Source organism: Acyrthosiphon pisum, chromosome X (genome assembly GCF_005508785.2).
Source record: "Acyrthosiphon pisum isolate AL4f chromosome X, pea_aphid_22Mar2018_4r6ur, whole genome shotgun sequence".
Lineage (NCBI taxonomy): Eukaryota > Metazoa > Arthropoda > Insecta > Hemiptera > Aphididae > Acyrthosiphon > Acyrthosiphon pisum.
In genome coordinates, this window is record NC_042493.1 from 58484639 (window position 1) to 58498282 (window position 13644).

General features: G+C 30.9%; 1 protein-coding gene across 1 annotated transcript in view; it reads left to right on the top strand.

Annotated features, from left to right (window-relative positions):
• Positions 1 to 4072: 4072 nt before the first annotated feature.
• LOC100164179 (L-asparaginase) overlaps positions 4073 to 13644 on the top strand; it is a gene marked incomplete in the record, with an annotated part of 15728 nt that continues 6156 nt past the window's right edge. Inside the window, 6 exon segments of the mRNA XM_016806672.2 lie at positions 4073 to 4394; positions 5965 to 6418; positions 9318 to 9459; positions 10804 to 10915; positions 12414 to 12539; positions 13460 to 13644. Coding sequence (XP_016662161.1) covers positions 6103 to 6418; positions 9318 to 9459; positions 10804 to 10915; positions 12414 to 12539; positions 13460 to 13644 — 881 coding nt within the window.

The window sequence follows — 13644 nt, forward strand, 5'->3', positions numbered from 1 at the left end:
TACCTAATTTGAATAGTTTGGTTACTACAAAAAATTGAAGGCACCGTAAAGAGTGTTACACGGATTTATGTGATAAATGAAACCTATATTAGTGTAGTGCAAATACTGATAATGTTAAGTTAACAATAAACGAATACCTAATATTCGACATAGGTAGCACTAGGTACACAATATGGTATGTATACTGTATAGTCTTTACGGGAATGTTTGTATGTAAATAAAGAGCAAATAACTTATTAGGTAGGTACCTATACGTAATTAACGATATAGTATTACTATTTACTAATTAGTAATTACTATGAGTATTCAGTACCTACTATAATATGGATCAGAACTAATACAAAACATAAGTTCTTGATAAAGTAAAAAAATGACAGTATGCGATTATTTGATTAGCAGTCATACATTATAGTTAGGTATATTACATTATAGTTATATATTTACATAAATAATCTTCACAATATAACAACATTATTATGTGTATGATATTATATAGGTATTTTTGAGTAGGTATCTTATTAACTTTGTATGTATATCAGGTAATATGTTTATCATGAATTATTTTAACTAAAATTAATCAGTTAGATATAGACTATACCTACTCTCGACATATTAATATCCAAACAGATTAAATTGAGTAGGTATGCATAACTTTTAATATTTGTAGGTATATCATATAGGTATGTGAGTAAAGTATAAATCAATGAAACTTTTTGAATGCAGGTAGTAGGTACCTATCATATTATCTTCTGTTGGTCTGGCTCATAATTTTGACTCCGGCACAATAATTTTCCACAGGCCACTGTTTATAAACGATTTTTTTTTAATTTCTATAATAGACTCCTATGCAAATCAGATTATTAATTATACATAAATACATTTTAAAAATTGTTAAAGGTTACTTTTATTTTCGGGTATCTTACATGATAGGTATTTGTTTACCGTTTACCTATAGGCTCAGAACTTGATGACTGATTTTTTTTTGTTTAATGTTAAAATTACTGAAAAATATAATTAATTAACTAAAAATTTCAAAACATGACCATGAATTTATTTTTAAAATTAGAATATAATATAAGATGCACGTAATGCCACTTATTGTTATATAAAAATAAAGACCCATAGTGACATTTTCTATGTGAAAGAATATAATAGAAGAATCATAGTAACATACTGGAGAATTTTGCTACCTCAAAGTTCATTACCTACCAACACAAATTAGAGTTGACACTAATTTTGTGTTATTAAAAAGGTATGTAAAAATGTATAATATAATATTATAATATGAGTTAAACAGTTGAATGTAATTGTGACATCTAATTTTTTTTTTTTTTGAGATTTTGAATATTTTGGATTTAATAATATTTGAATAAATGTAGTTAATCGTGGTTTGAGTTACCTGTTATAAACTATATAATAATTATATAATACTGTAATAGTAATACAATTTACTTTATTATAAAGTGTCCAACCCATGTCGTGTGTATCTACTGTGCGTACCTATAGTATTAGCGTTAAGTAGGTACTTGAAAATATATATATCAATATAAATACCTAGTTATATTTTATTATTAATTATTAAATTATTAGGTATATAATATTTTATAAGTGTTGATAGTCAATACCAACGTACCATAGAATGCTATAAATAGCTTAAATTTAGTCCAAATATTTTCGAAGTTTCACTGAGTACAGAAAATAATAGTATAATATCTATGTACTTAATGGTAAAAAGTTAATAAACTCTGAGATTATATTTTTAATTACAATAAAAATTAGTTGTTTTTCGTTTATATACCTATCTAGTTTGTCAACATTTGAACTTCAAATGGGTATCTGGTATATGTATGTTCCTTTGAAAAATAATTGTATTAAGTATTTTAATTTTTTTTTATTGCTTTAAGTGAAAATTTCTATTGAAGTTTCAAGTATCTATAAACAGCCCAAGAATTAGAGTAAATTTTTTTTCTAACTATTCCAGTATGCCCAGAAAATGCTAAAAAAGTTGGTATCGTCACTCCTAAAATTACAAATCTCAGTATTTGAGAATATTGTCCTAAAATAAACTAAAAAATTCCAAGCATCAGAATTTTAATAAAATCATTATTAAAAGGAAAAAAGGGTGAGCCCTGAGCATATGTCTTGTCACCCTGTACATTGTTTTTTTTCTATATAAATTATACTGCTTGCTAATCGTACTAACTTTTAGCCCAATAGTGTTAGTGACAATTACTTAAATATTTAACGAATGGTGATTGTGATTAAGTAAATTATGTTACAAAAGATATAGAGGTCATTATTGCCGATTAAAACAAATTCAAACTTAAGAATAAAGATAAAAATAAAATGCTTTTAAAATTGCTTAAGCGATTACGATGATGAACAGAATAATAACTTTGTATGTGTTTCTAGCAGAACCTAATTTCATCTAATTGTTTGATGGTACATGTTTTAATAATAGTTAAATGTCTGAGTCATACATAGTAATTATGTTTTAAAATACAATACTAAACAGTAAATACTAGATAAGTCCATAAACGGGCAAATTTGTTTAATTATTTAAATATTAAATACTACAGTCTACAATATGGTTTCTCGTAATCTAGTTTACAAAAAAAAAATATTTGTTTGTACTTAACTACTATACCTACAGTCTACCTATATATTTTGGAAACCATTAGCTAAATATACAAAATGATTATTATTTATTATATTTACGTCAAATTTATAAATATATATTTCATAAAGTGCGAAGTAAAAGACAGATAATCAATTATTCATTATTATAATTATTTGTAATACAATATTTTCTTTACATTTCTACATTTCAAGCGAAGAGCTAATGTTTATTGAATTTAAATTACAGAAATTACCATAGGTCTCGTCTATACTTATATACGTAAAATATTATGAATCTAGGTAGAAATGTAGTAATGACAAAACATTCACCGAAAGTGTCCAGAAAAAAAAAGTTAAAAATATGAATCACCATATTTTCGTACATAATATTATATTATTATATTCCACACAGTTGTACACAGAGACAACTTAACTATTTACTAAAATTGTTACCAATATTGGGCACTTTTTCGTCAAACATTTTTGTGTTTAGGTTATTTTTGTAGCTTCCCATTCGGATACTTTGATATTAGGTACATTATAAATCATAAAATCATAGTAATATATATTATTATTATTATACCCAGGGCTTCCATTTGAAAAAAAATCCGTTTTATGTTATTTACAATTAAAGCATTATAGAAGTTTTGCATTTATCGTTATTTGGAATAGTGTTAATACCTATCAAATTAATTAATAAACTAATACGGGCAGATAATGGCCCGGATACATAATATAATCAATTCTAATTTCTGTATGCGTGATATAAATATGTCTACAATACCAATATAACTCTTAAATAAATGGATTTTAAATTATTTCGTTTTGCGTTATTTTTCAATCAATGAAATTCTATAAATTATATTTTGCGTTATGTTTTGTTTAATGATATAATATATTTTGTTAATCCTTATGTTTTGTTTTGCAGTATTTAATTATTTTTGATTTTTTGTTATAATTACGTTTACAAATTTCAATCGTTTTTTTTTTTTGTCAAATATAATGCTATTATAACGTTTGCAACTTTGCAAGTCCTGATACCTAACTAATACGATTTGTTCACGTAATAGGGTCTGAAGAGTGAAGACCTTTAAATTTTGTTTTTATCATTCCCAGATTCACCTCGGCTAGGAGTTACGTAGGTACCTAAAATACGTATGTTATTATCTCGTCATGTGGTGACCGAACAACAATAAAAATTATTATTATAATTAATATAAATTTAATTCCTGTACCTAAGTATTTTAATTATAATTATATCGGTATGTTAATTATTGCGATTGCGCGCGTGCAAGCTCTATTTTCTATTGCTATATTATAAAATTAGGTACTTATATACTATTATTATTAACCAGCGATATTATGATATTATATGTATTATATTATTACTATATCAGCAAAGACCAAAATCAGTGGATTTCCATTGGGCGACTACCTGCTGCAGCACAACCGGTAACCGTCGCATTTAAACGGGCCTCGGCGTCGTCGGCAACAATCGTCAGCGACCGCAGTTCGTGTTCGCACTGCCTCGCGTACCATAGCCGCGCACACTTTCCGGCAGCGTAACAGCAGCAGCGGCGGCGGCGATATTGTTATATTATATTATTATTCTCTGGTCGTCGAATCGGTCTGACATAACATTTATACCTACTTAGATATCCGTCACTTACAACAGCTGTACCTGCGGAGTCGGTCGTCACGCGTCTCGTCCCGTTCACGCTTGGTCCACGGGGCTGCTCGTCAAACCGTTGTAATTTTTCCATCGAGACACACCGGTAAGCACTGCCCATTATAATTTATAATATTATATTTCGTAATTATTATTATTATTATTATTATAACACTTATCGCAGCCATTAGCAATAGCATAGTATTCTTATACTTTGTTTGTATTATGCGTTCGCATGCAATGCCGCCGCGTTGAGGAATATTATGCTGAACTTACAACCTACCCTTCCACACGCTTCACAGAACAATTTTGTTCCTTGGCAATTTTTTTCCAAAACGGCCCACTTATAGTTGAATATGCTTACCACTTACGACTCGTATTAAAAAAAAATATATATAAAATATTAAGAGAAACGTCTGGAGTCAACATTTTCCGTTTTTCGACTACTCGAGCATCATCTTGGCGGTAGCTATACACTATACTATTATTTTTGTTACACAGATATAATATTATGAACGAGAGAACACTAAAATATTTACTAATAATTGTTATGTACAATTTAAAAATACAACATTTTAAACTGTAAATATAAATTTAAGTAATCATAAAGTTATAATACGGGAAACACTATAAATATTACTATATGATTTGTGTATTATAGGATTTAGGATGTATACTGATGTATAGTACATATTGTATAATATAATTAATAGGATGGTCCCTACTCGAAAATAATACGAATGAAATGTTTCAGTTGAAGCGCTAATTAATAACTATTCTTTAAAAATTAATTCGATTTAGAAAACAATTTGTTTTGTTTGACCATCAAATAATACAATTTCCACCTCTAAAGCTGTTTGCATGATATTATTCGGTGCAATGCTGTCCGATTTGACACAAATAAATATTACCTTTATGTAGCATAGACAATATGTGAACAGTATTCGTACAATTCTTTAGTTTAATATATTATAGGAAAATTATTGTTGCCATATCTTATAAATGTTTTTTTGGTGTGCACAAAATTCCCATTAGTTTAAATGGACCAATCTTGGATTTTTATTTTTTATAGACCACTATTATTAAAAGTATTTAAAATACTTACTACTGATCCTTTAAACCGTAAGGAAACATATTGAATTATAATATAAAAAAATTGTAGCATTTGGAACATAATATTACACCGTGCGTCCGTACGTATTTTGGTCGTCCGACTGGTGACGGCACAACAGCGGTAGATCGCAGTTTATCATACATATTAATAGATGGCCTATATTATTTATGGCATTCCCTTGAATTCGGTCTTGAAAACTTACACAAAATGAAAACGTAACTAAACGACCAAATATTTTAATCGAACACTGGTTATACCTTTATACGTCATAGATCTTAATAATATTATCCTTATTCTTGTTGTTATTTTATTTTTGACAATCAACACCGTACAGCTTTTAATGCTTATATTAAAATATAATTCTGACGTTAAAAATTACGAATAATTCCCTCGCAGTGCAACACTCAAATGAACTATTTTACATTTTAGGTACCTTTAACAATTGCAATTACATCGACATATTATGATATATGCTAAATATCTAATGTACTTAAATAAATTATATATTTTGAGAGTAAATAATATTGCTGATGGTTTGATGATATTAATCTCGCGTTTATAGGTGCTGCGTCGAAGATCATCGTGGGTCATACGTGGGGTCGGACGCTACCAACTGCAACTGTTACCTACTAGCACTTCTACTGCTATCACTACTAATATTGCTTAGTGTTTAGTGATCTATTTTTTTTTTCACATCGAAATGGATCAAAAACCACAACTAGAATCGCGACCGAACGGTGACATCCCGAAAAGCCCAGCCACGATCGGCGTGTCCGACGAGAACGGACACCCCATTAATATTAACGAGTCGCAGTCGTTTCGGCGTCTGTCCTCGCCTTCGCCGTCGTATCTCGGGTCCACGCCGTCGCAGTCGTACCTTGGGTCCACGCCACCACAGTCTTTCCGCAGACGGTGCGACTCAATGACAAAAACCGAGGATGGCGACCAGAACGAGTCTAAAGTGTTGGTCATATACACGGGTGGAACCATCGGGATGATCAGGAACGACGATAACAGTAAGCGTAGAATATATGTATAATATACGATAATAATAAGCGAGTAGCGGGAAACACGTCATATTTACAATATTTTTGACATAGGTATTTGAACATTTTGTGTAAATCAAAATTGTTTAGAAAATTAGGTATTGTACCTACTTAATATCATGAAATATAGATTGTAATTAAAGAGTTTATGGATGGATTGACCAACAAACACGGATCAACACAGAATTAAAAAATAAAGGCAATATAAAATATTGGAATTTTACGTAGGTAGGTAACTTAAATTGTTAAAATAAGTAGACAATGCTCGAAATAACATAATTAAGTTATAAATATTAACACTTATACTCACTCAGCAATATATAGCCGATGTAAACTGAAAATCATAAAACTAATAGTGTATATTACAGTATTATGATGGTATAGATATAGGTGGGTAGGTATATTATTATATTATGACATTAATTGTTGTGCTAGTTCTATAATACTGGATTTTAGGCAACCTAACTACCTCTTTAAAATTCGATTTTACTCAGGGGTGATCAAGTCGCTTCCTTAGTATGACCGGTACTCATTTTTCTCTCGCGGAATTTGAGCCGTGCGTAAAGGGTTCAAGTGTAATTCAACGCGAACTGATGATCGAATCATATGGTATTAAAAGGCGCAATGTAGAATAATAAAAAACGCACTTTTCAATGTTAAACCATATGTTTTTAACCATATGTTATGTACCTACCTCCGTTTCTGGTTTAAAACTAATTGATTGACTTTTTTAAAATTAAACTGGAGCATGGAAGAAACACAAAACTATTAGCAAATACGCTTAGGTTTCGGTAGGTAGTTAGGTAGTATAATGTATAATAATTAATATTATAATATATACCTAACATTTCATATCGGTTCTGGCCAAATTATAGTCTTACCGTTTTGTGAGTTCTTTTTTTACGGTCTAATCAATAATCGTCCACACAATATACACTATCGAAGTGCCTATACATCCACAGCGTTCGGTTCGTTCGTTAGTCACGTGACTTCAAACTCGTTCTGGTAAGCGTGAAACGCAGAAATTATGTGCACATTGTCCACCACGAATTGTAGTTAGGCAGTTTAATTATTCATATCATAATTTATTAATCATTTCGCAGTTGTAAAGACCTTGGACCGCTAATTAAACATACATGACCATCGATATAATACGATTTTGGTGGCGGCGGCGAACACGTGTTCGTCCACGTGTTCCGTCGTACGACGACTATTATAATATTATAATTTACAACTAGAAACGATTGCCGATCGCTAAAATTGTTACACAATCGAGTTGTGTAATTAATTATAGTGATTCTCGTTTTCTTAGTTTAGTAGGTATGGTTTATTGTAGCAGGCATACCTATTATAATATTATGGAGGTACTTGTACCGGCTCGGTAGCAACAACAACAAAGTTGTTATAAAAACGCTCTAGATTTCGCCGACAGGTGAGTGGCGATGACCTATTACAAGTGCCTACTGTGTGTATAATAATATAATATTATAAGCACTACGGGCCCGGCGGAGAGGTGTAATAACGTAATCGTCGCATAACCCCTAACCGACTGCTGTAGTATACTTAACTTAGTACAATATTGTATTATTATTATTTATTTATCAATCATACTGTGCATATTTACCTACCATGATATGGTTGCGGAAAAAAGTGTCATTAGTCGGCTGCAGAACGCCGTGAACTCAGCGTGGCGGAGATGACTGAAAAGACCAGCATCACTGTCACCGATTAATTAAAAAATATGCGTATTAATATCATTATTATTATTATTATTTACTATATTACAATAAGCAGTTGACACGCCGTTGATTACCCAACCACACAATATTACGATACCTGCTGCAGTGGTCAGTGGTCACTGATCACAAACACAAACCTTGTAATTGTCATAGGCGCAAATAGGGGGGGGGGGGGCTTGGGGGACTTAGTCCCAACAAATGTTGGTCAAGTAAATCTAGTAATTAGTACTAATTGTCATATTGTGGTGCTAAGCAATATGGCCCATGGGGAAGGAGGCTTGAGTACCCCCAAAAATTTAATCAATTTGCGCCTACCTATGGTAATTGTGTATTTGAAGATAATTTTTTAATACAACTTTTAATATGGAGGGCTTCCACTTTACTACCAATATTAACTAGTTGAATTTTAAATTTTCTTAATTGTTTTTAAATTTCCTAATTATAAATTTAAATAGAAGTTATTAAAAATAAGCAAAGTCCACTCTCAAGAGAGGAAGTAAGTGTGCTAGAAGCTGGCGATCCACACTGAATTACCGCACTTAAAATACATTCACTTTTATAAAATATAATACGATATAATATATCATAATATGGGTACTGCATAAAATAATATTAAATACACAATTTCATATTTTGAAAACCATGTGAATCTTTTATTATAATATTATATAGTAATAATAAAGGAAATTTAATATTTGTCTATAACTTTGACAGTAACTCGTGAAGTGCACACGTCATTCTAACTATATATTATTATATTTTCAAAAAATGATACTTTGACAAGTGCCAATTAATTCAAAAGTTAAACACTAACGTGGCTCATTCACACGTTTGCATTTTTGTCGATAAATATTTTGCAATAAAATATAAATTAAATGTATCGGTTGCTTCTCATTATTATGGGTTGTTTATAACCTCCATTCTGCAGGGTCTTATTCATATTTATTTGCATATTTGTAATGGAAATGTCAAGCCTGTAACATGATATGTAATATTTAGTTTGATTATACAAACGTGTTTCATAAACTTTCATTTTTATATGATATCTAGATTTCCAAAAAAATGTACTGCAATAAATGTACAGTAAATATTAGACATTGACTATTTTTCAACACATACTTTTTACTTAGTGTTGGTGCCCACACCTAGCAACGGAAATTCCACCGATTTTCTTATGGAGCACAAGATGCGTCAGGACCACCGGTTGTACGACGCAAAGTACGCACAACACAAGTATGGCGCGTCCATGAACTGCAGTCCGCTAGTATTGCCGTAAGTATAATTGTAAAAGTATTCATATGTTTTATAGGAACTTTCCATTGGTGTATGCAGGAGGGAGGTTCTGCAGTTATAATAGTCTAGGTATTAGTCTAATACTATCTTCGGGGGTTAGATTTCAGTCAATTTATGTTATATCGATATAGGAAGATACCAACATCATAATAATATTATATAAAGCTCGGAAGTTATAGGAGTTAAAATTGACAAAATACTAAATATACAAAAAAATGTTTAATATAGGTACAAAAATTGAAAAGTATAGAAATAAAAATGTTGATTATACGAAATTGTCATCCAAAATTCTAAAAATTATTATTATTTACCTATTAACATTAGGGGACGTAATTCTAACGCAGTCCCCCCTCCGGTTCTCGATACCATGAAAAAAAACCTGTTAACATTGTGGTATTGTATACCTACTGGCTACTACTATGTTAAAAAATTGATTTATTAAATAAATAAGAAATGAAAAAGAAATATCTGATGTGTGGAAAACTGGTTGCCGGTTGTACCTAAAAAGTATTAATAAAATATATTGTTATTGTTTTATTGTGAAGTTTTATAGTACAGTACTTAAGTCATAAAATATATATATATATAAATTTCATTAAAAAACATTAAATACCTACCTGCCTACGGATCTTTGCACAAAAATTAATAAATATGCACTTAACATTTTCAATTTTCAAGCTCATTATTTTAAATAATTGATGACTAGCTTCGTTTGCTATAAACCGAGAACATAATATGAGAAAATATTGTGCTACTCCTTTAACTGCAAGCCTTAATTACATATTTTAAATCAAATATCAACAATTAATATGAAATAGATAACGATTGCCTATGTAATATGATTTCATCAATTTCTCACTGACAATAATAATATTATTTTAAAGGTTATGTTATTACCTTAGATTATGTACCATAATATACCTACTAGGTATATATTATATTATATGGCTATACAGTAGGTACATATCATAAACAATGACTAAAGGAAAGTTATTATACAGGTATATATTAAATTGTTCTCTTAGATAATAATTATCATACAATGTTATTTTTGTTTGTACAAACATTTTGTTAATTTGAAAACATGTTTTAATTAATGGAAAATTATGATCCAATTGAATTCATATGTGTACATACTACATGAGTAAAAGTAGACGGTTCCTTTACAGTTTACCAGTAGTTTTGTGATTAATCTTTGACAATAACACTCTTCTAACTAAAATTCTGCTATTGGTAGCGTATAATATAATATAGTCGATTATAAATTGAGTTTAAACTGTATCATAATATATCGATCATCGTCATGTTTATGCGCAATTACAGCATGGTCAAGGGATTCCGGCGGATCGTTTACTCGGTGTATCAATACCCGGAGCTGTTAGACTCGAGCAACATGTGCATGCGTGATTGGCGGAGCATAGCTGAAGACATATGGGTATGTTTATATTATGATATATTATGAGTTTATATTATGAGTTTTAAGAACTAGGTCTCACGGTTTATGGGTTGATAGCTAAGACTTGAGTGTAAATACTAAATAGTGACTCGTGAGAAAGTATGTTTTTCCGTCAGAAATTCAATACACTGGTGTAGATTCACACGAGTAGATTCGGATTTCAGCAGGGGATCTATTCTCGGAGAAATCGAAAACAGATGTTCGATCGACAAATCTCGACCTTTTTGAGCAACCGTTTTCTTATGGTTATTATGCACATAATATATTACAATCAATTATAAATTATGTGCACGATTTCCAAATGTGTTCTATGTGGACCTTGTTATATTTTGAATGAAAAGTGTGGTATGTGTCGTCTACTGCTGAGTTCGTCAACGCCAGTATCCATTGTAGTCTCCACAACTTACCACATAAGGCATTGTCCTAATAATATGAGTAATATAATAGAATACCCAAATCGGATAAAATATGTACAAAAAGTTCATTCAACTTGACGAATCCACCGCAATAAATTATATGATATTCTTTAGACTACTATACCGCTGGTAGAAATACACCAAAATATAATTTAGTATTCAGGACTTTTTTAACTGTGGCCCGAGGGTAGCTATCAATATCAAAGCATTTCGATACTCGCGTTCTCATAGTTCCGTCATATAATAACCGAATGTAATGCTTTTTAATCTTGATGATTATCTCTCATCACGGCTAGCATAGGTTAGAATCAAATTTTATTTGAAAGGGGGGGGGGGGGGCATAGCTCTATAAATTAATTTAAGCATATGTATGTGGTCTATGTCTACATTCAGCTTATAAATGTGTTATCTATAGTGCACTATTTACAAAACTGAATCATAGTCCAACACGTCATGGTATAATCGTTTAAATTAGTGTAAATTAGTGTAAATCATGTAAATTAGAAATAAGTTATAAATTAGTAGGTATATATATATAAATATATTATAAAAGTTGTAGAAACCAATAAAATGTATTAAAATTAATAATTATACAAATTTTTGTTATGTTGTAAAAAAATAACTATCGGGTTTAAACTTCAAAAACGTGTAATTCCTAAACCTTCTAGCCCGCATCAATCATCAGACACCCAACGTCTTACTTTTCAGGGCAATAGGAAAAAGTTGTTATGACATTAAACATGCTTAATACTATATGCTGTATGTCTTAAAACTCAACAAAGTGGCGTGTTTCCACAAGGCTATCAACTCCCCCCCACAGGCTGTATATAATATGCAAACGTTTTCAGAGTCTAACTTAAGGCTTTTAACTTTAAAGGCAGGGTTACTGTAAGATCTAACCTAACCTAAATATGCCACTGAGTCTCAGCACATATATTTTCAACCTATTCCGATTAACAGAGACTTCAGCCCCATGTGAGAAATGTATAATGACGATGAAATTCTTTTGGATTACAATATTATTGTTTTTACTATTAAACTAACGATGTAATGTATTGCAGCAAGCGTATGAACTATACGACGGATTCGTCGTGTTGCACGGTACCGATACGTTGGCCTACACTGCGTCCGCACTGTCGTTTATGTTCGAGAACCTCGGCAAGACCATCATCATCACGGGTGCTCAGGTAATAAATTATTATTATTATTATTATTTAATTCTGAAAATCTTATGAACTATGTCGATAGTCATAAACTTATATGTCCCTATAGTTATATTTGTAAACCATTGTAGCTTCACCAACCCAGGTACGCGTGGCCATAATATATAGATTATTCACATAGATTTTTTTATTTATTAACTTGTAAAAAACCCACGATCTGTGAGCGACGTAGAAAAATCGTATACGTTATATATGGATAAAATACATGTTTATATAGTTTTGAACAAAATATTTAAAATGCTATGGGTACTCAAAAAGATAATTTATTAATATATATTATGGACCTACGTGACACATAATATATATTATACACACATGGCAGTTAAATGGTAGCTTATAAAACATGAATAGTTACACGTGTTTATTCCGAATCTGTACACATGTTGTAATAAGTTATCGTCACTGTTATTGTTGCTATCATTTTCGGTCACACGGATAAATCGTAGATGTCGTTAAATTACCACAAATCATTATCTCTACAATAGGTACAACGATACGAACATTTTTAAAAAACTTATCAAATTTTATAGTAGATACCTACAGCTTACTTAAACACGATTCATCAGTATAAAATATAATATAGCGCAATCGATGCATAATCAATTCTAGTTAGTGGATCTATATGGGGTTCAGTTCTCCAAATTATAAGTTTAGTCCCATTCCTCAATTATTTGAATAAAACATGCGGTTTTTTACATTTTATCATTACATTCCTTTACATTAATTTTTTTGGATGTCTTAGGACCTCACATAATTCTGAACTCTATTTATAGAGAACCTAATCCCACCAATATACTTAACCAATATTTGCGTGCCTTTAAAATGGATATTGTATGTTGCGATATAATTTCCTGACCTATGGACGGTTTGTTGTATTCATTTAGTTGCCAGTTTTTGACTTGCGAAGCGACGGAAGCGATAACTTTGTCACCAGTTTGCTGATGGCCGGTAACTATTGCATCCCCGAGGTGACGATTCTGTTCCATAACAAACTTTTACGTGGCAACCGTACTGTCAAGGTGGACTGCGAGAGCTTCGCTGCGTTCGACTCACCTAACTTGGCGCCGCT